Below are 26676 nucleotides of genomic sequence, written 5' to 3' on the forward strand. Positions count from 1 at the left end.
AACAGCCAGACTTTCAGTGGTTTGAAGCACTCAAAAAACCTCACAAAAGCCAAGGGAAGCTGGGTGCCTTCGGCATCTTGGACAATGAGATTGGGAGTTTTTCTAAGCACAGACCTAGATAATGTCTTTTTACCTCCTCTACCAACTGGACAAGTTTCTTAGATGCTAGAAAAACAGAAGATAGCCCTTTGTATTTTGAAACAGGCTTGTGTAATCACAGATGGAAAGTTTTATGTCTTATTTTTACTGCATGTAACATCCTCTACCCAGGGATGTTTAGAATCATAGAATCAAGAAGGCTGGAAGAGACCTCAAAGATCATCAAGTCCAACCTGTCACCCTAAACCTCATGACTATCTAAACCAAGTGCCACGTCTAATCCCCTCTTAATGACCAACCACTCTCTCTGTGAAGAACTTTCTTCTCACCTCCAGCCTAAACCTCCCCTGGCGCAGCTTGAGACTGTGTCCTCTTGTTCTGGTGCTGGTTGCCTGGGAGAAGAGCCCAAGCCCCTCCTGGCTACAACCTCCCTTCAGGTAGTTGTAGACAGCAATGAGGTCTCCCCTGAGCCTCCTCTTCTCCAGGCTAAACAGTCCCAGCTCCCTCACCCTCTCCTCATAGGGCTTGTGCTCAAGGCCTCTCCCCAGCCTCGTTGCCCTTCTCTGGACATGCTCCAGCAATTCAACATCTTTCCTAAACTGAGGGGCCCAGAACTGGACACAGTACTCAAGGTGTGGCCTAACCAGTGCTGTGTACAGGGGCACAATGACCTCCCTGCTCCTGCTGGCCACACTATGCCTGATGCAGGCCAGGATGCCATTGGCTCTCTTGGCCACCTGGGCACACTGCTGGCTCATGTTCAGCTGCTGTCAACCAGCACCCCCAGGTCCCTTTCCACCTGGCTGCTCTCCAGCCACTCTGACCCCAGCCTGTAGCTCTGCATGGGGTTGTTGTGGCCAAAGTGCAGCACCCAGCACTTGGACTTGTTGAATGCCATCCTGTTGGACTCTGCCCATCTGTCCAGCCTGGCAAGGTCCCTCTGCAGAGCCCTTCTACCTTCTAACAGATCAACACCGGCTCCCAGGTGGCATCCAAAAAGATGCCAAAACCCACTGATGCCTCAAGTCCTGCACATAACAATGAGTTGAAAGAAGGACAGGTACTAGCTTCTACATTTTGTGGATACAAACACATTTATAATAAAAGCACATTAAAATAATGGGGGAAAAAAATCTCTACTCCATTGATTAGTATGGAGGAGATTAAAAGCTAGTGGTGCCACAGGCTTCCATCTATTGCTCCTTTCCTTCTTCAACTTAACACTGTCTTACCTTTCTGAATACAACATTGCAACTGCTGTAGGTTTTGGCTTTATGAGAAAGGAGAATGCAGAGAAAGTCTATTTTTGTTATAAGGTTTTACCCAGGAAGGAATAAAACCAGGAAATACTCCATAGTTCCATTTTTCATTAGCAGGGAAACAAAATTAGCCAAACTTCTTTCAATATTCATAGAATCACAGAATCATTTAGGTTGGAAGATACCTTGAAGATCATCCAGTTCCAATCCCCCTGCCACAGGCAGGGACACCTCTCACTGAATCAGGTCTCTCAAGGCTTCATCTAACCTGACCTTGAACACCTCCAGAGGAGAGGCATTCACAACCTCCCCGGGCAACCTGTTTCAGTGTCTCACCACTCACCCTCACTGAAAAGACTCAGGTTCAACAAGAGCAGCATTATGCCCTTCTAACACACAACTGGAACTTACAGCTCACTTTCTGGGTGACGTTTCTATGCTGTAAGAAGGTGGCTCCCTGCCCTGTATTACAGGCATAGAGTAATTTGCCTTGGACAGCCTGGACCTTTAAACTTCTGTTTTCTTTAGCCAAACACACCTTTCCTGTGACTCTGAAATGTTGGATGTCGTCATAAGTCCTTCCAAGAGCAATATTTTTAGGGTATTTCTGATGCTGAAGTTATTTACTTCCCTTTCATGAAAGGCACACTGAGGAAATGGGAATGGGTTATGCCACAGATCAGTAAAATCCAGCAGTCTGAGTCACTTGACTTCTGTCTGCCCTCCCTACTGACCCATCTGCACAGCCAGCCAAGCACACTTACTTTTATTGTCTGACAACTCTAACACTTCATATATATTCACTTCACTCCTTAATGCAGGAATATGAATTTTCCAGTTTTGAATACAGGCAGCCAAGGGACAGGGGTTCTGGGAAGACAAGGAGCAACAGGTAAGGCAGCAATGCACCACAGACTGAGCAAGCCTACCCTGACCTGCTCAGCATCACATATTCCAATTCCCAAATGGTTCCTGAAATTTAGCCTGGTTATCTGCTAACATAAAATGAATGACCCATCCTGGGAGAGGGGACGGGAGATGGGAAGCTGACAAAACGAACTAGACAAGACTTGAAATTATCAAGGCAGTCAGTTCTTTCAGGTGTGCAAATATCACCCTGGACTCCCGAGAAACACGGATGGAAACTCATTGCTTAAGAGAGGACAATGGTCATACCACCCTGCCTTGTGCAAGCTGAAGATCCACCAGGATCAGAGGCTGCTCATTGGAGGCTCGCCAGTTGTTATTAACTGTCTAAATCCTCTCTCAAAATCTATTTCAATGAAAGTCACAGCAATAAGTTATCAAATAAGCAATCCATTTAGCACCACCCTCTTCAATTTGGTCAGAGAGAGGAACAGCCTGTGACCAAAGAGGGAGTGCTGCCTCTCCACAGCTTCTGAGCAGGGGCAGCAGCAGCAAGACTTACTCCACAGCGACTTGCAGCTCCTTCCTGCCTGCTCCTCTGATGCAGATGGTCCACACAGAACAAGAGTGTATGACTGCATCTCCCTCTACTGGCTAGCCGCAGACTGGGACCACATTTTGTCCTTTAGAAGCTGCCTTTTTGCTCAAATTATAGAAACCTGATAGCACTGAAGCAGCTGTTCAAGCACTGCTGAGATGTTTATTACAGCAACAAGCCCAGAGTGGGGCAGTGGCTATTAAACAGTATTTTGGCACTCATTGACAATAGGGCAATATGTACAAGGAAGAAAAAAATACAACCCATCAGAACCTGGGTGTGCATTTACTGACGAACACTACCTACCACCTCATGTCACCCTTTTTACCTAATGAAATGCTTGATTCCAACTGATCTTGAAGACTTCCAGGCCTATGGTGTCTTCCCAAACTGAATTCTACACTGCAAGACAAATCCTAAGTTACCTGAGATACAGAATCATAAAATTGGAAGGCACCTCAAGGATCATCCACTTCCAAGCCCCCTGCCATGGGCAGGGACACCTCACACCAGAGCAGGTTGCCCAGAGCCACATCCAGCCTTGCCTTAGAAACCTCCAGGGATGAGGCTTCCACCACCTCCCTGGGCAACCTGCTCCAGTGTCTCACCACCCTCATGGGGAAGAACTTCTTCCTCACATCCAATCTGAATCTACCCATTTCTATTTTTGCTCCATTGCCCCCAGTCCTATCACTTCCTGACACCCTAAAAAGTCCCTCCCCAGCTTTCCTGTAGGCCCCCTTCAGATACTGGAAGGCCACAAGAAGGTCTCCTTGGAGCCTTCTCTTCTCCAGACTGAACAGCCCCAACTCTCTTGATCAAACACTGTTTTATTGCTGAACCTGACACCAGAACTATTCCTGCACTGAGCACAAGAGTCAAGAATATTTTACATAATAGACAACATGAAGAATACTGAAAATGCTGATGTAATATTTGAGCCATGTCTCCTGTAAAAATCTTGGAATAAGAATGTTATTTTGATTTAAATACTGCCATCATTTTTTTCCTTTTCCTTCTTATATGACTTTAAATGCAAATACCAGTTTTGAACAAGTTTCAACATAGTTTACTAAGAAGCCAGAAGTCAAGCTTTCCTAATACCTTTTAATAGAATTCAAAATGTTGAGTTTTTGCTTGCCTGACCCCATCATTATTTGTGTTAATTAGCTCTTCACTGTGCATAGCTGCTATGCTGCAATGTTGTAAAGATCAAAATGGAAGAAGCCAGTCCTAACAAGACAGTGGCCATTCAAATAAACACTCTGCTCAGAGAACAAAAATAAAACAAACCTCCTAATGATTCTTAGTCATGTTGAAACATTACAGCCATATAAGGAACCCAGTTTTACCCATCCACTGTATTTAGATGAAATACCATCACTAAAATCACAGCTTTCAAAGAGCAGTGTCCGGTAACATGACTAACCCATTGTAACTTGGAGTATATGGAAAAAAAGTGGTAATCACCACAGCAAAAAAAATAAAAAAGGTTGGAAGAAACTATCACCAGAATTGAATCCATGTGCAGGGTGAACAGGTTCTCTTTCAGACCATGATTTGGGCCACTCATGGCAGGAAGGATATTGAAGTGCTGGAGCAGGTCCAGAGAAGGGCAGTGAAGCTGGTGAAAGGTCTGGAGAACGGGGCTGGTGAGGAATGGCTGAGGAACTGGGATTGTTTAGTCAGGAGAAGGGGAGACCTCCTTACTCTCTACGATTCTCTGAAAGGAGGTTGGAGCCAAGTGGACATGGGTCTCATCTCCCAAGTAACAAGTGACAGGACAAGAAGAAATGGCATCAAGCTGCACCAGGGGAGGTTTAGGTTGGACATTAGGAAAAGATTCTTTACTGCAAGAGCAGTCAGGCATTGGAAGAGGCTGCCCAGGGAGGTGGTGGAGTTACCATCCCTGGAGGTGTTCAAGCAACCTGGGGACGTGGTTTAATGTCCATGGTGGTGTTGGACTGATTCCATGATATAGCTCAGCCACAAGGAAACGTTTCTCACTGAAATGCACTGAGCTGGGCATGGCCCAAAACCCATCCTGGCATGCAGCACAGCTGTGGTGCGTGCACAGGGCTGCTCACACCTACTCTGCCTCCAAGCCCAAGCTCTAGGGTGGCTGAGCTGTCAAATCATCGGCTCTAGATTTTGTTGGAAGAGCCACACTTCTGCAAAAATTGTTTTACAAGCTCTGTTTGTGGACCCAAAGCCATTTCCTGAGAAAATCTGTGACCAGCACTCATGGGTATAGCCCTGCTGCTAATTCTGCAAAGAAAGATGCACACCAGGGTAAGGAAAAGAAGGGCAGAGGATTAATTAAATTAAAAGAATTTTCAAAACACCTTTCTAACTAGCAACTCTGTTGCTGTGTTTCAAGGACAGATACAAAGGAAATTAACTCTGCATCTCCTTAGAGAGAAATGGGGGGACAGGGTAAGGACAAAAAAAAAAAAAAAAAGGTAGGAATGCATATGTTAGAAGCCAGAGGGAGACTGAAGTGGACAAAACCTTCCAATAAGCCCCCAAAAGCCATGAGAGTTCATGTCCCCACTTGGGACAATCTTTTGGGTGGATAGGCAAAACAATTCTGGGCTTTGTGGTTCCACTTTGCAATGAGGCTCTGAACCTTGAGCTCAGCCAGCCACCAAAGGACACAAATCCTAGTCCTGTTACACAGTCATTCATTAAGCTCCCACAATAAGACAGCTCCTTACCTTTGATTCACCCCTTCGAGACTTTCTTCATTTAAGAGATATTTGCTGCCCATTTGGAAAAGATGCTCTTTCTAACCCTATGAAAGCAATCCTGGTGTCTGCCAGAGCTCTGCTTGAGCAGATTTATTAAAGGAGGCCAAATGAAACTTCCCATGACCCAGTACATTTCAGAGAAAGCAGCAGGATCACAGGGCTAAAAGAGTTTATCTTGGCTATTGGATTTATTTTGGCTGTAACAAATATTTTGGCTTTCTTCCCTATCAGTTTTGCCAACAAAAACACAGATCCAAGGTTTTCAGACTGCAGGATTGTAGCAATTCTGAAAAATGACAAAGTGAAACACATACCAGCTAATAAAGAGCTATTCATGCTATAAATGCCCTCTTGTGCTGCTTTCCACATACTGTAACTCAGCTCCTGGAAATATTGGGCCTGTTGGCCCTAGCCCTGATCCCAGAGATTTGCTCTGCAGCAAGTCACACGGATGCTTTTGTTACAAGCAGCCTCTCTGATTCCTCTCCCACAAGGACACAATGCTATCCTTTTTTTTTTTTTTCCTTTCTCTCTTTTCCCCACCCCAATTATTATTAGGAACAAACCAACCCTGGGGAAGAGAATTTCTGAAACAGGCTACCAAAGCATCTGTTCACCCTGGAGATGGCAATCCAGCACTACTACGTGTTGGTGAGAGTCACCAAAGGTAACAGCCTGATTTTTTTTTCTCTCTCCATTGATATTGGGCTTAGCAATGTTCTTATTGCAAAGTGACACTCATGTTTCAGACAACCACCAGACAATTATTTTGCACAAACTAAGTAACCCCAACAGTGTGGGGCTGCTTCCAGGCCTGCTCCCTCCACATGCCCATGGATGCTGCAACGAGAGGACCTCCAAACCATTCAGCCTCCAAACTCTGCCCACAGCTTTGAAAAGGAGCTGGACCTTTCTGATGCTGGATTGACCTTGGATACAGCTTCTGTCCTTGGAACTCAGTCAATGACTGAAACAATGCTACATACATCAATAAACCAACTCCCATTATTTAGCAAAACAGGCTTTTGTAGCTAAAGGCAAAAGATGTGAAAAAGAAAAAGACATTTGCACACATAACTCTGGTCCTAAGACCTTTAAATGGATCTGCCCAGATAGAGCCAGACAAGGAAATGATGCAGAGATGAGTGAAGGCACAGGTTTCTCTGGAAATACCATTCAATGGCTTTCTTATTCTTTCCTTTGCCTCAACCTGGAATCTGAACTTTATACACCAAAGATCTGCAAAGACTGGGACTCTTCTAGAATATGAGCAGTAGAAGCCTGAACCAACAGAGCTCTGCCAGGGGCACTTCTCAGGTGGTTCTCTAGGTGTTTTACAGAGACCATGGCGCTGCTCAGAATTTACTTTCCTCACTTCCAGACCAAAATTACAGCCATGAGTTTGAATAAAAGCAATAACTGTTACTACAATAAACGCTGCAAAACTCAGGTGCAAGTTGATTTATTTGAGGAAAGCACAAGGAAAGCTTTAGTGATGGGATGTGTTCTTAATGCAGCAGGAACTACTGGGGCTTTATTGGAAAGAGAATTTGATACTGTTTTTTGCTTCACCTTCTTCACCATACACTTCCCTATGGAGGAATAAAAAATAAAGTGTCTGACTTTTCAAAAGGGACAGTGTGAAAACATCCAACTATTCACAATGAACAGAATGAATGGAGGTTTCCAGGTTGTGTAACTTAACTGGCTGAGTCAGAGAGAAAGCAGCAGCTGGATTCTAGAGTTCTGTTTCGGTAAGAGCACACTAAGTGGTCCAAACAAGCCAAGGCTGCAAGAAGTGACACTTCCCAAAAAAAAAAAAAATTACAAAAAAAGCTCCCAAAAATGTAAGATGGCCAGATAGGCATAAAGCTGCCACACACACAAAAAAAATAAAAAAATAAAAATCAGTTTTAACCTCAATCTAATGCTGGTGTAATTGAGCTAAGGAAAAATGACTGGAAGAAATTGAAAATGGACACACATTGAATTGAGTACTGCCTTTGCAGCAGAGAAGAAATGCTTCTTGCAGTCAAGGCAGAGGTAAAATGTTGATGTAAAACTTTGTATAACATTGCCTATCAGTTCATATTTGTGCACACTAACTCGTTCCTCAGAGTTTGTTTTGCAGGCACAACTATTTTGCCCTACAGAGAGGTATAAATTGCCTTCCAGTGAACTGTCCCCTGAAAGTTCAGACAGCAAAAGGGTTCAGCAGAAGTACAGCAAATGCCTCACCCTCTCCATCTTGTGGGCACAAAGGAATGTTGCAGCATGGCTTTGACGACCACAATGAACCCTGACTGGGGAAAAACATTTAATGATGTGCAAGAGTATGCTCACATGCACAAGAACCTCCTTAACAAGCACTTAAATCCCACGGACTGTGGGATTGTCCCAATCAGCCACATTAATGAGCTGTCCCTCCAAACTGGTAGGATATCTCTGGGGTGTTTGTTTCTTTCTCCAAATAATCATGGGAATACAGCATCATCAAAATCCCATCAAATGCAGCACAGAAATAAAAATGGAAGAATCTGGTGAAGTATAAACGTGACACAGATTGGAACCCAGCAAGTTCCACCCCAACACTGAAGGGTCCCTTCCAACCTGATGCAATCTCTGAGTCTGTGAACACTAGGTTCTCCTACCCCTCTACTCTACCCTGGTGAGGCCATATCTGGAATACTGTGTCCAGTTCTGGGCTCCTCAGTTCAAGAAGGACCTCAGGGAACTGCTTGAAGGAGTCCAGTGCAGAGCCACAGAAATGTTGAAGGGAGTGGAACATCTTTGTGAGGACAGGAAGGAGCTGGGGCTCTTTAGCCTGGAGCAGAGGAGCCTGAGGGGTGCCCTCATTCCTATTGATAAAGATGTGCAGGACAGTGTTGGGAGGATGGAGCCAGGCTGTGCTCAGGGGTGTGCAATGATAGGACAAGGGACAATGGGTGCAAGCTGGAGCAGAGAAGGTTCCACAGGAACAGAAGGGAAAACTTTCATTGTGAGGGTGCCAGAGCACTGGCAGCAGACTGCTCAGAGAGATTGTGGAGTCTCCTCTGCACACTTTCAAGACCTGTCTGGACATGTTTCTGTGTGACCTGCCCACAGTGACCCTACTTTGGCAGAGGATTTGGACTAGATGATCTCTGGAGGACCTTTTCAACCCCTACCATTCTGTGCTTCCACATGGTATGGAGCCCAGGGAGGTGGTGGGGTCGACGCCCCTGGAGATGTTTAAGAAGAGACAGGATGAGGCACTGAGTGCCATGGTCTAGCTGATTATAGGATCATAGAATCATAGAATCAGTCAGGGTTGGAAGGGACCACAAGGATCATCTAGTTCCAACTCCCTTGCCATGGGCAGGGACACCTCACACTAGAGCAGGCTGGCCAGAGCCTCAAGTTAGGATTGGGTGATGGGTTGGACTTGATATCTTGGAGGTCTCTTCCAAGCTGCTTGATTCTGTGATTCTGTATGGAGGAAGACAAGCAGAGGCACTTACCCGCTCGTGATGTCATCAGCTCGGATGTTCTTGCCCAGCACATCCCCATCGCTCATGTAGCCGGTGGCGTCCATGGTGATGCCCTCCAGGTCGATCTCGTCGCCGCCCTTGTCCGAGATGTCCACGTGGCAGACGCTGGTGCCACGTGAGGCCAGCTGCCTGCGCAGGGGCGCGGCGTAGAGGTAGCGCCCGGGCTCGCTGCCCATGAAGCGGCTGGCATTGCCCCGCGGCGGGTAGCCGTTGCCCAGCGAGGGAGCGTCGCCCGCCTGCAGGCGAGGGCTGGACTGGCCCAGTCTCCAGGACAAGGGGGTGGGTCTGCCCGTCAGGCTGAGGATGCTGCGGCCGCTGATCTCCGTCGTGATGTTGGTGTCAAACGTGGTTTCCAGCGTGCTGGAAAGAAGAAATGCCTCGGGTTAAATGAGGTCTGCTGCGTGGACTACTCTGAGGTTACAGGGGAGTGCAAGAACCCTACTCCCTCAACACCGTGCTGCAGATTGTAAGTAAGAGCATTCACAGAGTCTGCCTGGGTTGGAGTACCTCTCCCATGAGGACAGGCTGAGAGAGTTGGGGTTGTTCAGTTTGGAGAAGAGAAGGCTCCCAGAAGACCTTCTTGTGGTATTCCAGTATCTGAAGAGGGCTACAAGAAAGCTGGGGAGGGACTTTTTAGGGTGTCAGGGAGTGATAGGACCAGGGGGAATGGATCCAAGCTAGAGAAGGGGAGATTTAGATTAAACCTTAGGAAGAAGTTCTTCACCATGAGGGTGGTAAGACACTGGAACAGGTTGCCCAAAGAGGTGGTGGCAGCACCATCCCTGGAAATTTTTAAGGCCGGGTTGGATGTGGCTCTGGGCAACCTGATCTAGTGGAAAATGTCCTTGCCCATAGCAGGGTGGTTGGAACTAGATGTCCAATCCTGACAATTCTGTGATTCCATGGTACCTCCTACAACACCTTGAGTTAGGTTCATTCCTCCAACAGCCTTCCTAAATAATGAAACTCCTGCACTCGGGCCACCAAGTGTTCAACACATTTGTGAGAAGACTTAAGCAGGAGCTTTTTAATGGATTGTCCACAGTATCAAAGCATAACTATTTCATCTCCATAATCCCATGTTTTTGCCACTGTAAGCAAAGCAATGGGATATTAAGCTGACTAAAGGAAAACCAACTGAAGTAATATTTTTATGATACTAATACTCTGGAGACATGTCCAGCACCCAAGATGTTAGCTATTTCTACACTGAGGAAAGGATTAAATGTAAAAAAACTCATAAGACAGGCCACCCAAACTTCATTTTTCAAGATATATTTTATATGTTCAAGAACTGAATGCATTTAAAATATTGACAACAATTATACAGAGCTCTGATTACAAAAGCATTTTAGGTCACAGCCTGCAAGTGCAGTTTTGGATATGCATCAGCTATATGAAATCTTCCATTCTGCATGTCTGACTGAATGAATGTGTTGCATCCCTTCCAACATCCATGCTGTCCATGGTCTTCAAATGGTCTGAAAACATTGTGACCACTTATCTTGGGCACGACTTTAGCATCAGAAATCTTTTTCAGCATTAGTCTGCTACACCTTGAGATGTCAGGAGATGTGCCCAGATTGCAACACTACACCCTGAACACTGGCAGCTTACTTGCAGCTCATTTATTTGCAGCTAATCCACAGCTGCAACTTCTCTTACCCACATGAACTCCTCTTATTCTCTCCCCTGCTTGACTAACAGTGACACTTTGGTGTTTTTTTTTTTAATTGTGAATGTCTGTTAAAAATAAGCAGCATTGTATTATTTGCAATATGCACTGCAAACACCTATGCATCCTCTGGCTATAGTAATTAAATCATAATGAGCTGTCCCATTGACATGTGAAAAGACAAACAGCATTGGGAGCTCACCTTGGCAAGCTCTGCCTCGGTTTTACATACAAAGCCAAAACACAAAGTGTTCCCCCAGTGAACTCATTCAGGGCTGGAGCCCACAACGCACTGAGCTGTAAGTAGGACCCTGGCCTCATTAGGGGCCAAACAGTTTATTCTTCCCAGCCTCCAGTTCAACGCTGAAAAGATCTGAGTCACAGAATGTTTAAATGCAGCAACAGCCTTTGTTTATTTAGAGCATATCTTAAATATTGCTGAAGATGTCCAAACGCTGCTGCTTTGCAAAGGAGAAGCAGTTGTAGATGTGGATGACTAACAGCATTAGAAAAACTTGTTTGTCCAAAGATTGGTCAGGAATTCAAGTTATGCACTTGATAAGGTGGGTCAAGCACAGTTCACCTGCTTCTTTAAACAAAATTTTACACACGGGGGGAGAGGGGTTGAAGTTACTGAAGAGTAAGATGAAAAAACTTTTGAAACCTACACCCAAACATCACCTCAGACATTTAACAAGCACTGATTATTCTATATACAACCTGCCACCACCAATTACTCATCATGCATCTCAGTAAACACCAAATATTATCCTGAATCTGTGCTTTAAAGATGAAAAGTACAAGACCAGCATTTTCCACTGTCAGTGTTCATTACTTGTCTAGGATGCAACCTAGGCAGATGTAAGAGATGTAAAGGAAGATGCTTTCCATCTCTTACAAACCAAGCCATGCAGTTACCTGTGAGTGACCTGGGTTCCCCGCAAACTGGACATAGTTTCCTCCAAGTTCTGCCGAAGATCAGCAATGTTCTTCACAGTTCGCAACCGCCGAGTTTCTGGATCCTCTCCTATGGGGAAAATAAACCATGAGAAAGCAGAAGGCAAGAAGCAGCATCCAGCTGAGATGTTACCTCTGCTTCAGTCTGACACGTTTTTTTTTCCCCTGACTTTCGGTTATTCAACACTCTTGATTCCAATGGAGATATCCTTCCCCTACGGCAGGTACCTGCCGCTGCCACAGCCGGGCTGAAAATGAGCTCAGTGCTGTTCACTTTTATTTCACAGGCTGCCTTTGCACCAGATGTTTCTGTATTGTCGTTTCCCCAGATGACCCAATTTAAATTCTGGTTAACTTTCAACCTCATTAGAAGATATACTCCATCAATACCACCCTTTCCATCTCACATATTGACACAATTAACAGCAACCCGACACAGCCGATGTCGCCAGCGCTGTATTTTCACCAGATCTTCTTTTCCCCATTTTAAACAGATCTCACTCTACACCAACAGCTTTCCACTGAACGAGGCTGACTGGGTGCCCCATGCTGAGTGATGGTTCAGGTAAAATAGCAAAAGCTTGCCTGTCAACATCACAGTACAGTTATTGTGACTTCAGTGTGCCACACGACTCGGAGGTGGAGGATGACTTGTAGTTTCCCTGGCATTTAGAAATCTAGTTCTTTAAATACTCTGTTCTAAACCACATTCATGTCCTCCTATTTAATTTTGACAGTAGAGTTTACATCTATTTTAAAATAAACAAACAAACTTCCAGAGCCTCAGCATAATTTATTTTTATTAATAATTTAATTAGCACCTCAGCATAATCATAGAATGGCTTAGGTTGGAAGGGATCTCAGAGATCCTCTACACCAACCTCCCCACCATGGTCAGGGGTGCCTCCCAACTAGATGAGGTTGCTCAAGGCCTCATCCAACCTGGCCTTCAACACACCAAGGGAGGAGGCATCCACAGTCTCACCACCCTCATACTGAAGAATTCCTAAGATCTCCCTCAGCTTCAAACCATTCCCCCTTCTCCTATTGCTAGACACCCTTAGGAAAAGTCCCTCTGAAACCTTCCTCTAGGATCCCTTCAGGTATTAAAAGGCAGATCTAGGGTCCAGCTTGGTGTCTTCTCCAGGCTGAACAACCCCAGCACCCTCAGCCTACCCTCATAGCAGAAGTGTTCCAGCCCTTGAATCAATCCTGTGGCCCTCCTTTGGACTGCTCCAACAGCTCTGTGTCCTTCTTATGATGGGGACACCAGAACTAGGTGCAGTATTCAACGTGGGGTGTCACAATAATGCATTTTACTTGCTCTCAACAGTCAATTAGGAAATGCTTTGGCTGCTAACTCAGCTGAGTTTTATATAGTTAAACCTTCTCAGAGACTGAAGAGAAGTGAATTCCTGGCAGTGCCAACACTCTTTCATAAGCTGAAAGAGAAAAATTCCAAAAGACTGTCACAAGGCTTCTGTTGGGCACAGAAAGAAACAATTTCATTCCAAAGGGTTTGCAACTCATGACTGAAGAAAATACTTCACCAAGTTTAAAACTTTTCAAATTTGGTATCTGTTTTCTCTGCACGTGTGATGCATTTTTAATCTGCCCAGGCATTGGTCATCCATCCAATTGCTAGTTGCTATGTATTACACCAACTAGAAGTGTTAAGGACCAGAGAAATAAGCTGTTAGTGGAACTTGTCACATCCTTTGCTTTAAACCCTATCTTTCTGAATGATGCCAGGTTGATGGCACAGAAAAACCAAGTCCCAAAGCCTCAGTAGCACAAACTACTCACCAATGTGCTAGAGCCCTGACTATGGGAGGGGAGCTCTCTAGGGAGGGGAAGAGAGACTTTAACACTTCTACCATCATTATCCATTCTGAGGCACACAGCAGTGGCTTAGGTAGTGCCCATGTTAGGCATTTCTTTGGCATGCATCTGCTCCCTTGGAAATAATCTCGAGATACAATTCGCTTAGGCCAAAGGGTCAAAACAATTAGGATCCCACTGGACTGGAAAGAGCCCCTTCATGAGACCCACTCCTTCAGCCAGTGGGTCTCTGGGACAGAAAACATTTCTCTACACTCATGGATCTGGAAATTTTTGCAGTAAAGAATATAAAATATTGATAGACTTCTAGCCTAACAAAGGTCATGGTGCTCTTCTACAGATCATTTCTCTCATAGATATGAAAGCAAGTAGTAGATAACTTCTTGAGAGAATATACATGAGAGGAACTAAGGCAGTTTCCGTTGAGATCACTGTTATGCCTCAACTGGTATAAAATTTTCACTTAAATGGCATCCAGTTGCTTAAATTAGAAGCACACTTAAAAGACAGACATTGGATGGTGCCACTAGAACTTAATTATGAAATCACTTAGATCTTCATGAACAGGCAGCATCATTAAACCATTCAGCCTCCAGTTTTCCCTACCTTTTGGTTTCTCTCTGCTTTTAAATGAAAAGCCTCAATAGCTGCTATATAGGGGCAGATTTCATCTGTCCCTAATTTCTTCTAATGCATTTGGGTTGAGGGATCATGTGTTTTGCTTGCTCCTTTTCCCCACAGACCCTTTATGGACTGCTGTTGGCTGTGGGGTCTTGGCTGCACACAGCTGGGTTTTGCATCTCCATTGTTTGAGGCTGTCAGCTGCCTTCCATTTTTGGATCCCCAAACTTACGTATTCTACTTGAATAGTTTGTGTTTACATAACATCTGTCATCAAAGACTAAAGACCTTTTGTGATCTATAAACACTTCTCAGTTTACAGGCTGAAATACATCTAGGCTAGGCAATATGATGATTTAGAGGTAACCCTGAAAAAAGCTGAAGCAGCAGTTTCTTACTTTGAACTGTCCCTCATGTTCAAACGTGAACCCCAAGATGTTCCCAAGGACTTTATCCCTTGTGCCATTTATTTCCCTTCTAAATATTTAATCCAGCTAAATATAAACCATACATACTCATCTATGCATTCCTGCAGCCCTTCTCCTCACCAGTGCCTCTGCCCTTTGCTATCAGCATCCATGCACACAAGTGTGAAGGCAGCAGTGACACAATGTGTAACACACTATGAAATGAATCCAGTAATGAAACTTCTAGCCAGGTTATTTTTTCCAAGTAGGACAATCACTTCCAAGATTCACATCAAACTGGAAGACATCAAGACTAAAGGAGATGAAAAAACCTGAGATATTCTGCTCATGAGATATACAGCAACAGCAGGCAGCAAATAAAGTCATAGACGTTGCCAAAACTGGAATAGGGGATGACTGTGACATTAAAACCACATTTTAGTAGAACATAGTTGCTAAAAAATTGCTTTGCTATAGATCAAAATTACTGTTAACCATCATATCCTTCTTACAGAAGCAGCAATTCTACATAAACATAAGAAGCACTTTCTAATGGAGATTGCCAGTACTCTAGCAACAATCAGTTGCAGCTTCTGTACACCAGACAAAGTGTAGCTGGGTTTTAGACTCCTATCATTGTAAACACCACTTCTCAACATGATCAGATTCGTGTGAGTGAACGCTGAGATTCCTCCAAATCTATACACAAAACAAAGCATTAAGCAAATTCACTTAATCTCTTCTGAACCAATGTTTTAAAAAGTGAAAAATAGCTATCAAATGGTTAGGAATACTTAGGATCTTTTCAATGGCTTAACCCTAAAAGGTGCTGCACAACTCCTAGAGCAAGATGAAGCAGCCAGAATTCCTATTGATTTTTAAGGATTTGGGGACACATACACACACACACCATTGTGCAGAACTTGAGCACCTAGTGTTTTAGATAACTGACACCCACTTTCCATTGCGGAAGAGCTCAAAGAAACACGATAACTGGCAAGAACTAAAGCATTAGGAATAAAAGCAAACAAAATCCCTTCCTAAAGAGGGAGCTCCTCACTTCAAATTGGCTTTAGCCCATCCTTATTTCATCAGACCCCAGTCAGTAGGTCACACTGCAAGACATACCTGAGAGGTCTTCGAGAGCAGGCTGTGCAGTTTTCACATACAGAGCAGATTCCATGCTGACCCCTCCCGTGCTGGCCTCAGCTGTTACGTTCCCTTCATTGTCTGTCTGCGACCTGGAAGGCAAAACAAAACAGAGATGAGCAGTCACTCTCCATCAGAAGTATCTCAAGTACAATAACCAGACAATTGCACCTGCCATCACAGCCACTCTGTCCCTCTCTCCAGAACAGACCAGCAGACTGATTTTACATAATTCATTAGTCCCATGTTGAATTCTGTCCTAGAAATGGACACGAGCACTCAGCTGTGAAAAATAAAAAATTCATAGTCAAAGATAAGCTTCACAGCTCTTCAGACACCTGGATTTCCAGTTAAATTTTAATTATCAATAACATCAGTTGTTGTGCCTAATCTGATCCTTTCTGACAAAGTCCATCTTTCATGACTACGAAGCAGGTAGTGTGTGCTGGCATGCTACACCCCTGCTAGTTTCCCTTCAATAACAAGCAATGTCACTCATTTGTGCTTTAAAATAAAGGACTGGGTAAAACCAACTTCAGACTCAGACTTGTTGTCTGACATTGTGGCTGTCAGTTAGTGAAAGGTGATGTCATAAGAGCCATTTCATTTTCCTAGTTCCACTGTGTTTTGCTTGTAGAGCCATACCAACAAGCAGCTGGACTTCTCCTGTCCAAAGGGTAAGTGCTGTACAAAAATGCAGACACAGCAGGGAATTACTATTGCAATATTCTTAATTTTGGTTGAAACACAGAACAATCTCTCCTTTTACCTTAAAAACACCCAAACAGAAAGTAAGTCCACAGGCAGCTAGAAAGTTTAAATTAAAGTTGCCTTAACTGAGAGCAGAAAAAAAAAAAACCTTGAGCCTGCTACTGCAAGGCATTAACAAGTGCATTTTGCAGATTCAAAACATGTCTGGCTAATAAATTTATAATATCACTGTGTGTTTGCCTTGGAAATTGATACCATTTGACTTTTTCCCTTTCTTTTTCAAGCCAGCAAGATCATGCAGTTTGGCCCTTTTTTCCTGCAATGCTTAAAAAAAGAAATTATTAAGGCCAGGCCACTCCACTACTGTTAACCACACTGAGCAGAATCAGTGCATCTTGTTCATAAACTGGTGTTGGCACGACTTTCAAAGCTGTGATGCATAAATCAAACATAATCCACACAGTACAAAACCAGGTAAGAGCAGTACCTGGTCAGGAAGGTGTTAGCATTCTCATCTGAACTGTTAGTAGGGTTAGATACAACTATACTCACACTCTTATCTATCACACCTTCTTATACATCTTAGCCTGGTAGCCTTCACCAACAGAGATTCATAGAATGGTTTGGGTTGGAAGGGACCTTAAAGATCATCCAGTTCCAACCCCCCTGCCATGGGCAGGGATACCTTCCACTAGCCCAGGTTGCTCAAAGCCTCATCCAACCCAGCCTTGATCACCTCCAGGTGTTCATCCATGACCTCCCTGGGCAACCTGTTGTACAGTCTCACCCACCCTCCCTGTCAAGAATTTCTTCCTCATCTCCAGTCTAAATCTGCCCTCCTCAAGCTTTAATCCATTCCCTCTCATCCTATTGCAACAAGCCCTTGTAAAGAGTCACTTCCCGGATTTCTTGTAGCCCCCATCAGGCACTGGAAAATCACTCTAAGGTCTCCCCAGAGCCTTATAGTTTGTGTAAATGTATAAACTGCCTACTCTCTTAAAGCTAGAAACTTCTACATGGTGTGGCACTCATCTTGCTGCCTCACCCCCTTGAAAGAGTGTCCGAAATTAATCTTCCTATCTAAGTGTGACGTTCAGAACAGTCCACTGGAGAGGTTCACCGTACCTGTACATGAAGGGAGCTACGGTGGCAGTGTTGGGGTGGCTGTATTGCTGCTGGGGATGAGGTAGCTGAACACTCACAGTGTTGCTCCCTGTGGTGTGTGTCGTGGCGGCAGGGCCATTGACAGCTTGGCTGCTGCTGCTGCTGTTGAGGCCTCCTGCACCTTTTCCTTCTGAAGAGGCCAGGCTGGACGAGGAGCTGGAATGCCTGCTGTCCAGCTGGGACTTCTGATGAGAGAGCCCTGAGCCAGCCTTCCCGCCGCGGCTTCTCTCGCCTTCCTTTGCAGGAACGGGGGCACTTGAGGATTTCCCTGTGGTGGTTTTCATCCCTGGTTTTGGTATTCCACTGTGCGAAGGGGCAGAGGCCTCCTTCTTGGCACTATTCAGCTTTCCTCCTTTAGGAATAAAGCTTGCGATCTTGGAGGACTTTTTTGGCATCTCTGCTGTTGCTAGTGCTGTCTGTTCTTCTCTTGGTTCCTCTTTGAGGTCCAGCTTTTCAGTGATGGATGTTCTCTTCGTAACATCTTTACTTTTATCCTTTTCTTTCTGTTTCTCTTTATCCTTCTCATTACCCTTTGGAGAACTTTTCTTATTAGTTAGCGCCCGGCTGAAAGTCCTTTGTGCAATTCCCTTGAGTGCAATTTTGGGGCTGCTGGACATGGATCCTGGATTGTTCACATTCTGGCTGGTGGCATCCATTTCTTCACTTTCCTCAAAGCTGAGAAGCGCCTCTAGCTTTTCACAACTGTTGTCCCGAGACCCCGGCCCCTCAAGTGCTGTCCCTCCTGCTTTGGAACCTCCTTTGCTGTTGAAAAGTTTTAATTTTTCCAGCATGGATTTTTGACTGTTGGGTGTTGTTTTGGTGATTTCCAAGGGTGGCTTTGGAGGCTCTGACGGGGGCTGCTTTACAGACAGCATGGAAGACGTCGCTGTGTGCTTAGCACTAAGGGACTTGCTGCGCCAAGGTTTAATAGCAGAGCTGGGCTGAGGGATGGCTGAGGAGTTATTGCAACCAACAGTACTGCTGCAGCTTTGAACTGAGGATGAGACATTTTCATTCATTCCTGTGGGCTGGGAGGCTGGACTGTCTGCAGGCTCTGGGAAGAAAAACAACAAAACACAAAAAAAACAACCCCAAAATTCAATACAATAGTACCTGATGCTATAGATGGGTTTGGGATTCTTCTTGTAATGAAACATTAGGAACTTTACATTAATAAAGAAAAAGATAGATACCTATTAGTATTTTCAACATCAGTAGCAGTTTTCTTTTCCTACACAGTAGAGCAGCAATGAGCTCCTACCATGTAATGTACATTTAGTTGCTGTTTCAAGAGAAAGGAATAAATAAAAAGAGAAGCTCCTCCAATTCAAACCAAAATGTGTTTTGCAATGTCTTCTCCCTTATTAAGCTCATAATACTTTTCCATTAGCAAAAACACAGCACTATTTTCTAACTAAGGGTTCCCTCTGCTTTTGGCAAAATACTTGCTGTCCAAGTTCGATTCTTAGAAAAACCTCAAACATACAAAAAAAATGCAGGAGTAAGGAAAAAATTGAAACCAAAGTTATTGGGGGAGTATAAGACCTTCATATGCAAAAAGCTAGAAGAAAACAAACCCAATTGTGTTCTTATGCAATGAACTCAAATTAAGTATTACATCTAGCTGTAAGAGAAACCAGTGCCTGTACAGCCCCCTGCTCAGAGAAAGCAAACCTTGACTTTATTTAGTTCTTTTTAATGTTATTTGCTCTTTTTAAGAAATTAATGCAGAGCTTAAAGAGAGCTTGGGGAAAAAAAAAAAGAAACAAAAACAAATCACACTCACCTACCGATGGCCACTTCTCCTCTGAAGTTTCTCTTTGCAGAGTTTCCTTTCTGGAGACGTTACTCTCTCAATTATCACAAATATGTTTTCTGTTAAACCGCTCATGTTTCCAATTAACTTTTGTCATCTGTGTCTGTTCCCCTGCCCAGCAGCCTGCTGGGGATTAACGGCTCTTACCTATATTTCCCTGCCCTCTAGCAAGAGACTAAACTGTGTACAGAGCTGCATTTTTTTAATTCAAAAATCAACAGCGGTTGAGAGCGTGCGTCCTCAGCAGCAGGAGCTGCCCTCTGAATTCAGCCCTGTAAATCACCAACCGCTGCAACCACACAGGGGCTGTTTTACTTCACTTTCAGCTGCCCAGCGAAGATACAGCTCTGTTCACCTCCCTCCTCTGATCCAAACCAGATCTGCTGAAGATCTCCAGCGCATACATCTCCCTGACTGAGCGCGGAATCGGGTTTCTCAGGGTGTTAGAAACTCCTTAATGATCAACTCGGTCATTTCACATGGGTATGGACAAAGCAGGGCAGCAAGGAATTAATGAGACTTCAAAAAATATTACTGAAGTCAGGAGATTTCCAGAACCCTGTTACTAGCCAACAAGAAATACACTGGCTGCTTTTGCCAGTCCTTTTGCTATGGCAAACTACCCACATGGAGCTGGAGAGAAGCAAGAGCTGGATTACAGCCACCAAAAGGAATTGTACTTCTTTTTTTTTTTTTTTTTTTTGTTCTAAAGCCAGTGCCAATCTGCTGACTTCCAGGGCATTGCTCCTGCTTTACTCTAGTACAGAAGTAAAAACCAAGCCACCAAACACCCTGAACAGCAATGGTCCTCTAGTTGCTCTGCTCAAGCCTGCCAGGTTCAACCTGATGGGTTAAGAAGGACTAAAGAAGTGAGTGCTGGCAGTCACAGTGACCCTCAGTGCCAGAAGAAGCTGTGACCCACCATCACAGCCCCCTCACAGAGGGAGGAAGGTCACAACTACTTCAGACACTGCTGGAAATGTTAATCCCTCTGCTTTCACAAGCTGTGCACCACTGCTTTTTCCTTCATGCCTCTTACCATACACTGCTGCTTTGTTATTGTTTTTATTTCCTGAAGTCCTCCTACCCATGAAAATCTACTTCCCACTGGAACACTGCAGCACGATGCCTTTGTAAACCCAGAACAAGCAAGCTTTTGTCTCAGCCTGCCTTCCATAGAAGATGACCAGCAATGTAAGGAAAGCTTCACAAAAATCCCATCTGTGCATCATTTACAATTAATTTATATAGCGTCTTCTAAAAAAATAATAATTTCCCATCTCAACCTGGAATACTTCTACAGGAAGGAAAGGTTCATAGTCATTTCAACACTAAATTCTGGCCTAATCATGCCAAATGAATTTTGACACAAAGTGCACCCATGCCCAAACCCCACCAGAGCTGCCTATGATACATAAACGTGCCTCAGCTGGGTCCAAAGATGAACCTCATGTATTAATCAACATGGACAGGCAACCCTTAATGTCCTCAGAATAACTGAGTTGCAAGGATCAACAGGAGTGGGGCAATACAAAGGTGACAGAGTTAGCAGTGAGAGATGCAGCTACAAAGCAGAAGAGCTGGGTGCACACCCAGTCGGTGCAACACACAGCAATGCAAACCCAGCTTGGGGTGAGATGGCACTCAGCTTCAGCATGCAGCCAACCAAACAGGACTTGGATAAGAAACCTGTGGTCTTCCCAAACAGGTTCTTAACAACTGTTTGAGAAAATCCAGGCAAGGTGTATCTTGGTATGAACAAAGCCATCCTGCGTTCACCAGACCTCGGAGCCTACGCAGAGCCCTTGTGTGAGCTGTGACCCACAGGCCAAGGCACAAGTCCTGAGACAAGAGCTACCCAAGTATCAGGCTGTGTCCATCACCCAGCTGTAAAGTCTGACTCCATCTCAAACACTGACCTAGCTGTTAACACACTGCAGACCAGCTGTGGGAGCTGAAACAGGAGGCAACCCACATCAAAAGGGCTACTACCAGCTCCACAACATCTTCTGGGAAATGAATGGAAGGTGTTGGCTCACTTGGGATATCAACTTGATCCTAACAGCCCAGGCAAGTGCTTCAGGCCATGGACTTGTCAGGAAAAAGCTTTGCTTGGATCAAACGAAATAACCAAATCCAAAAGCGCTGCTCAAAATTAATTTCTCAAGAAAATCCAAAACTTTTTCATTTCTCCTGTCTTCAAATGTATTCAAGATTTCTAATTATTATTATTATTACCTTTTTAATTTGGTCAGTGAACAAAATGAAACTTTTTTACAGTTTGTTTGTTTTTAAACACAACCTTTGCTTTGCCCCCAACTCCCACCACAGAGACCCTCCTGTTTGGAAGTTAACTCTGGCTTCTATTGCCAGTAGCACAGGATGAGCACACCAAGCACTTCCACTTACAGAGCTGCACCTCAATGAGAGATGTGTCAGAGAAATCACAATTAGGACAACAGTACTAGGAGTGTGACATTCAAAAAACCAAATTAATATATTGGGACAGAAATGTCATTTTCAGACTCTCTCCCTAACACTTTCAGGAAGTGAATTCTGTGAGCGCTGGATGTGACACATCCAAAAGCAATGAAAAATATTTACAAACTCTTAAATGCACCTTTGAAGCAGCTACACTTTGGGAATGAAGATATTCTCTTGGACGAGCACAGTGGATTTTGATTCATACTGGAGTCAAACAGAGTGAAACTGGAAATTCAAACTCCTCAGGTTTTTGCTAGGTTGCACCAGGCAAGGTGAATGCAAGAACTGAAAAGTAAAAACACACTCACAAAAAATGGCCTCAGCTTCAGGAAACTTCAGCCTTTTGAAGGCTCTCTCTCACAAACAAGTCTGCTGGCTCTTTTGCCACACAGACCACTCTCGGTAAAGGAAAGGGGTTCTGCTGCCAGCATGCAGATTCAAATGCTGGGTTTCCTAATGAAGCAGTAACATCAATCCGTGGATTACACATCAGCATGCAAAGGGGAAAGTTTTATTCAGCATAGCATAGGCCCTTCTTTCATGAAAAGGAGAGCAGGTTTCATGCATTCAATTAATAAGCTTATTATTTCCCATGTGTTCCTTTGTGAGGGAGATATTTTCTTTCTTCAGCAACCTGCATTAACTGAAACTGACTATAAAAGAAATGTTTTCAAACCCAAGCTACAGCCTACAATAAATAATGATCGTGTTCCTCTTTTCAGAGTTAAATCTTGGCCCGAAATCTATTTGCTTCCTAGCACTCCTGTTAAAAAAGATGTTGGTGGTCTAGTTCCAATGCCAATTTGCAGTCTAGCATGGGTAAATCTGATTTCAGCTGCTCCTGCAAAGTCTTAACTGCATCTGCAAACGTACCCATTTGTGAGGAAATCAGGAAAAAAGGTCCGAAGGCTTATGATTGAATTCTTCCAGAGAAGTCCTTGAGAGCTCACACTAGAATAAGCTCAGGGGAAAATATATGCAATTTCCCATCACTTGTCATGTTCGCTCTAAGCAAGTGGACTTTGATTTGCTCCAACTGAAAACTTTCAGGAATGATCATTACAAGCATGAAAGACAAGACAAAGGCATAGTCACTTCTCCTTAGGAGGGGTGAGAACTTACTAGCACTTTTTATTCATTTGAGAATGAACAAGCTGTCATTTTTTATTTCACAGCTACGGGAAAAACAAGAAGTTCTCACGAAGAGAAATATCTTTTGGTCCATAGATTAGATAGCCCATAGATTAGATAACCCAGTTAAAAGCAAATTCACAATGAGATCCTAATTTAGGAAGCAAAAGCAGATCTGCTCTGTGACGTGAGAGTGTCAGAATAGCAGAAACCATTGTGGCAGTTTGGTCATCTTGCATGTAGAGGAGTAATGCTGAGTCCTGAACCTTCCCAGCAACCCACTAGAAGACTCCTTCAAAACACTACAAATAAAGAATCCTACAGAGAGAAGCTTTTTAGCTGAGCTGTGCTCTTTTTCAGTAATGATCTATCATGCTTAGCAAACCCCCAACGTCTGGAAATGCCTGCACTTCTGCCAGGAGCTGTCTATAAAAATCAGTCTTTCTGTAATCCAAACCACCAGCAGGTAGAGCAGAACATTCCCAACAAGAGCACCCTGGCACACAGCCCTTCCTCAAAACAAGCACAATTCTTCTGGCCCACAGAAGTTTCTATTCCAATCGTAAAGAACCACAGCTGGGTGGAAGGGACTGGCTGAATGACCAGCTCAGGGTGGGCAAGAAGCATGGCCTCCACCCACAAGGTGACTGAAGCTTTGTGTTGTCTCCTCTACTCCGGATCACAACAAAAAGGCAACAAAACCATTCCTTAAAGCAGAGATTGCCACAGGGAAACTGCACAGCCTGAGAAAAGCCCAGATAGGAAATGTTTTGCTTTGCTGAGGGATAAGGGCTTCACTGAGCTGAGCAGGATCCATTCCTTTAGCTTCTATCCACTGGCTTCCCCTCCTTCAGGGGTGATTTAACCTCCTGTACCACAAGACGAAAATTACCTTTACTCCTCGATATGTTTCTCTCCTTCCATCGTATCTATTTCTTCAATCCCAGTGCTGGATACACAGCAGCTCTGTGTGTTCACAGAAATGTGCTGTACCTCTGCAAATCTGTAGTGAAGCCCATGGAAGTGTCACTAACTCAACTTCCCCATTCCTGTAGGGTCTCCTTCCCTCACATGCAGCTCCAGCACACAAAACAACAGTCCTGCTGTTGGCCAAGACTCAGCATTTGTGCTGAAGGGAAATAAAACTGGAGCACAGGCGATGCTTTCCTCATTGTCTTGACATAACTGACTGAGACACTTGAATTCCTTCTTGTTTTTGTTTAGTTACTGTAAAATTCAAAATGCTGTCCACATGACTGCCTAAGAAAGAGGTTGGAGGGACCTCTATCGACCACATACCAGCTAGATGATCATAAAAATAATGAAACCAAGCTCACTGTGCCATTCAAAACAAGTTGCACCCTCCATTTAATACCAGACAAACAGCATTCTTGTTCATCACTCTGCATCTTCTTCTCATTACTTGTACAATCAAATCCCCCAAGATTTCTTCTAACAGAGTGATTTAAAAGCATTAATGAGTTCCAGACAGGGAACTGGTATGGAGGCTTTCATTAGTCTTATATAAAGCTGGAGTGGACAATATGTACACTTAGCAGCCTTGCCCTAGCACATCTTTCCTACAGGCAGGTTACATGAACCACAATAAACACATATATAGGTGGTCTGAGAAGTGCACTAAGGGAATATTGGCCTGTTTTGACTAGTAGTGGTGGCTCCAATCAGGGCCCGGAATGACCATGGAGGAAGAAATGGAGGCAAGAGTTTTAACAGAGAAGGGACAGGCAATGGGAGAAATGATCTCAGAAAACTCCCACTTAGTCAACAGGTCCCAGCTAAACCACATACTAACTCAGAAATGTGTTCCTCACAGCTGCCCAGCTGCACAGAGTGAAGTGGTGAGTACCAAAGCGCTCTCAGGTGTGGATGTTCTACATTTAAACAGTGGAGTCCACCAAACAGGAACACAAACACTTTACCCTCATCTATCTTTACACCTATATATGGACCTACATAAATATGCTGAAAAAACCTATGACCAAACCCAGCTGACAGACACATACTCCTATTTACACCAGGAGCTTCATTTCCTCTCTCTGATCAATGAAACCACTTTATCCCTGTAGCAGGAGGTCTTTCAAACCAGGTCAACATGCAGGTGACAATCTATTCTCCATGACAGTAATGAAGAGCTGGGCCATGGCTTTATGCTCATCAGCCACTTCAGAGCTGGTGGCAGCTCTTTGGCACCAGTCATGGATTTTTCTAGGTGTATTTGCTTAGGGATGAGAAACAGACAGAAGGCTCAGGAGAAAACTCATAAATGGGGTTCCTTTCTCTTTTGCCCAGGGAAAGGAGGCTTCTAAAGGTGTGGTAGTAACATGCTGGCACTTACAGAAGTCTGGGCTGGAGCACCACTGCTGTTTCCTTTGCTAGGATTTCAGAGTGAACTTTCATTTCCATGGCTGCCCTTCTGGCATAACTCACCCAGCAATAAATTTACAAGAAACTGTAAATATTTATTTTAAAAGGAAACATCTAGGAACTGTAAAGGCCATGAGATTCTGGGCCAGCTCTTCAGCTGGTATAAATTAATGTGGTTCCACTCTTTCCAATGCAGCTACACAGATGCACACTGGGCAACAAGCTGCTTCTCAAGGTTATGTTTTACTTCAGAGCTCAAGGTTTACATCCCCATGAACTCTCCAGTTAAGAACATGCCATTGGTTGTTCTTCTTCGGTTTGGGGTTTGGTTTTGTTTTGTTTGTTTTTTCTTTTTTTTTTCCCCCTTAAACTTATTTAAATACATATTTGGCTTGTTTTAGATGTTCCTAAAGCTTATACCAACTATGGCAAAGTTCTGTGGTCTTGTAAATCTCCACTCCAGCTGCAATGAAGCCTTCAGCCAGCCTTTGTTTAGGCCAAAAGAGGACATCTTTTTAAATGCCAAATTCAGCCAGTCAAACAGTTGTAAAAAGAAGCACAAAGATGATTTACTGCATACTTGCATCTTCTCCTAGAAATGTGTCATATTGCTTGTTACATTCTGACAGTCTATAAGCTGCTTTATGGGCACACACCCAACATAAATATGTCAGAAAAGAATCTTGCCAAAAATTCATTTGATTAGGAAATTGAAAGGGTGCAAGCAGCATCCCAGGAGATATTTTCATATATGTGTATATATATACACACACACATATATGGACTTGATGGAGAGGGTCCAGAGGAGGGCCACAAAAGTGATCAAAGGGTTGGAACACCTCTGCTACAAGGACAGGCTGAGGGAGCTGGGGTTGTTCAGCCTGGAGAAGGAAAGGCTCTACAGAGACCTAAGAGCAGCCTTCCAGTAACTGTTGGGGGCTACAAGAAGGCTGCAAAGGAACTGTTTGCAAAGGCCTGCAGGGACAGGACAAGAGGCAATGGTTTGAAATGAGAGAAGAGCAGATTTAGATTGGATGTTAGGAGCAAGTTCTGCACCACAAGAGTAGTGGAACCCTGCAACAGGTTGCCCAGAGAGGCAGTTGATGCCCCATCCCTGAAGATAAACTCTAGGTTAGGCTGGACAAGGCTCTGGGCAACCTGCTCTAGTGAAGGATGTCCCTGCTGACTGCAGGGGATTTGGACCAGGTGACCTTTGGAGGTCCCTTCCAAC

At 44.1% G+C, this 26676-nt stretch overlaps 1 protein-coding gene across 4 annotated transcripts in view; it reads right to left on the minus strand.

Moving 5' to 3' along the window:
• NAV2 (neuron navigator 2) overlaps positions 1–26676 on the minus strand; it is a 334773-nt gene that overhangs the window by 80231 nt on the left and 227866 nt on the right. For all 4 annotated transcript variants that reach the window (XM_054390533.1, XM_054390531.1, XM_054390532.1 and 1 more), the window contains 4 exons: positions 17591–18683; positions 15734–15846; positions 11697–11805; positions 9074–9463 (listed from right to left, as the gene is read on the minus strand). In XM_054390533.1, the coding sequence (XP_054246508.1) occupies positions 9074–9463; positions 11697–11805; positions 15734–15846; positions 17591–18683 (1705 nt within the window). The remainder of the gene's footprint in view (positions 1–9073; positions 9464–11696; positions 11806–15733; positions 15847–17590; positions 18684–26676) is intronic.

This window comes from Indicator indicator, chromosome 21 (assembly GCF_027791375.1).
Source record: "Indicator indicator isolate 239-I01 chromosome 21, UM_Iind_1.1, whole genome shotgun sequence".
NCBI classification, from domain to species: domain Eukaryota; kingdom Metazoa; phylum Chordata; class Aves; order Piciformes; family Indicatoridae; genus Indicator; species Indicator indicator.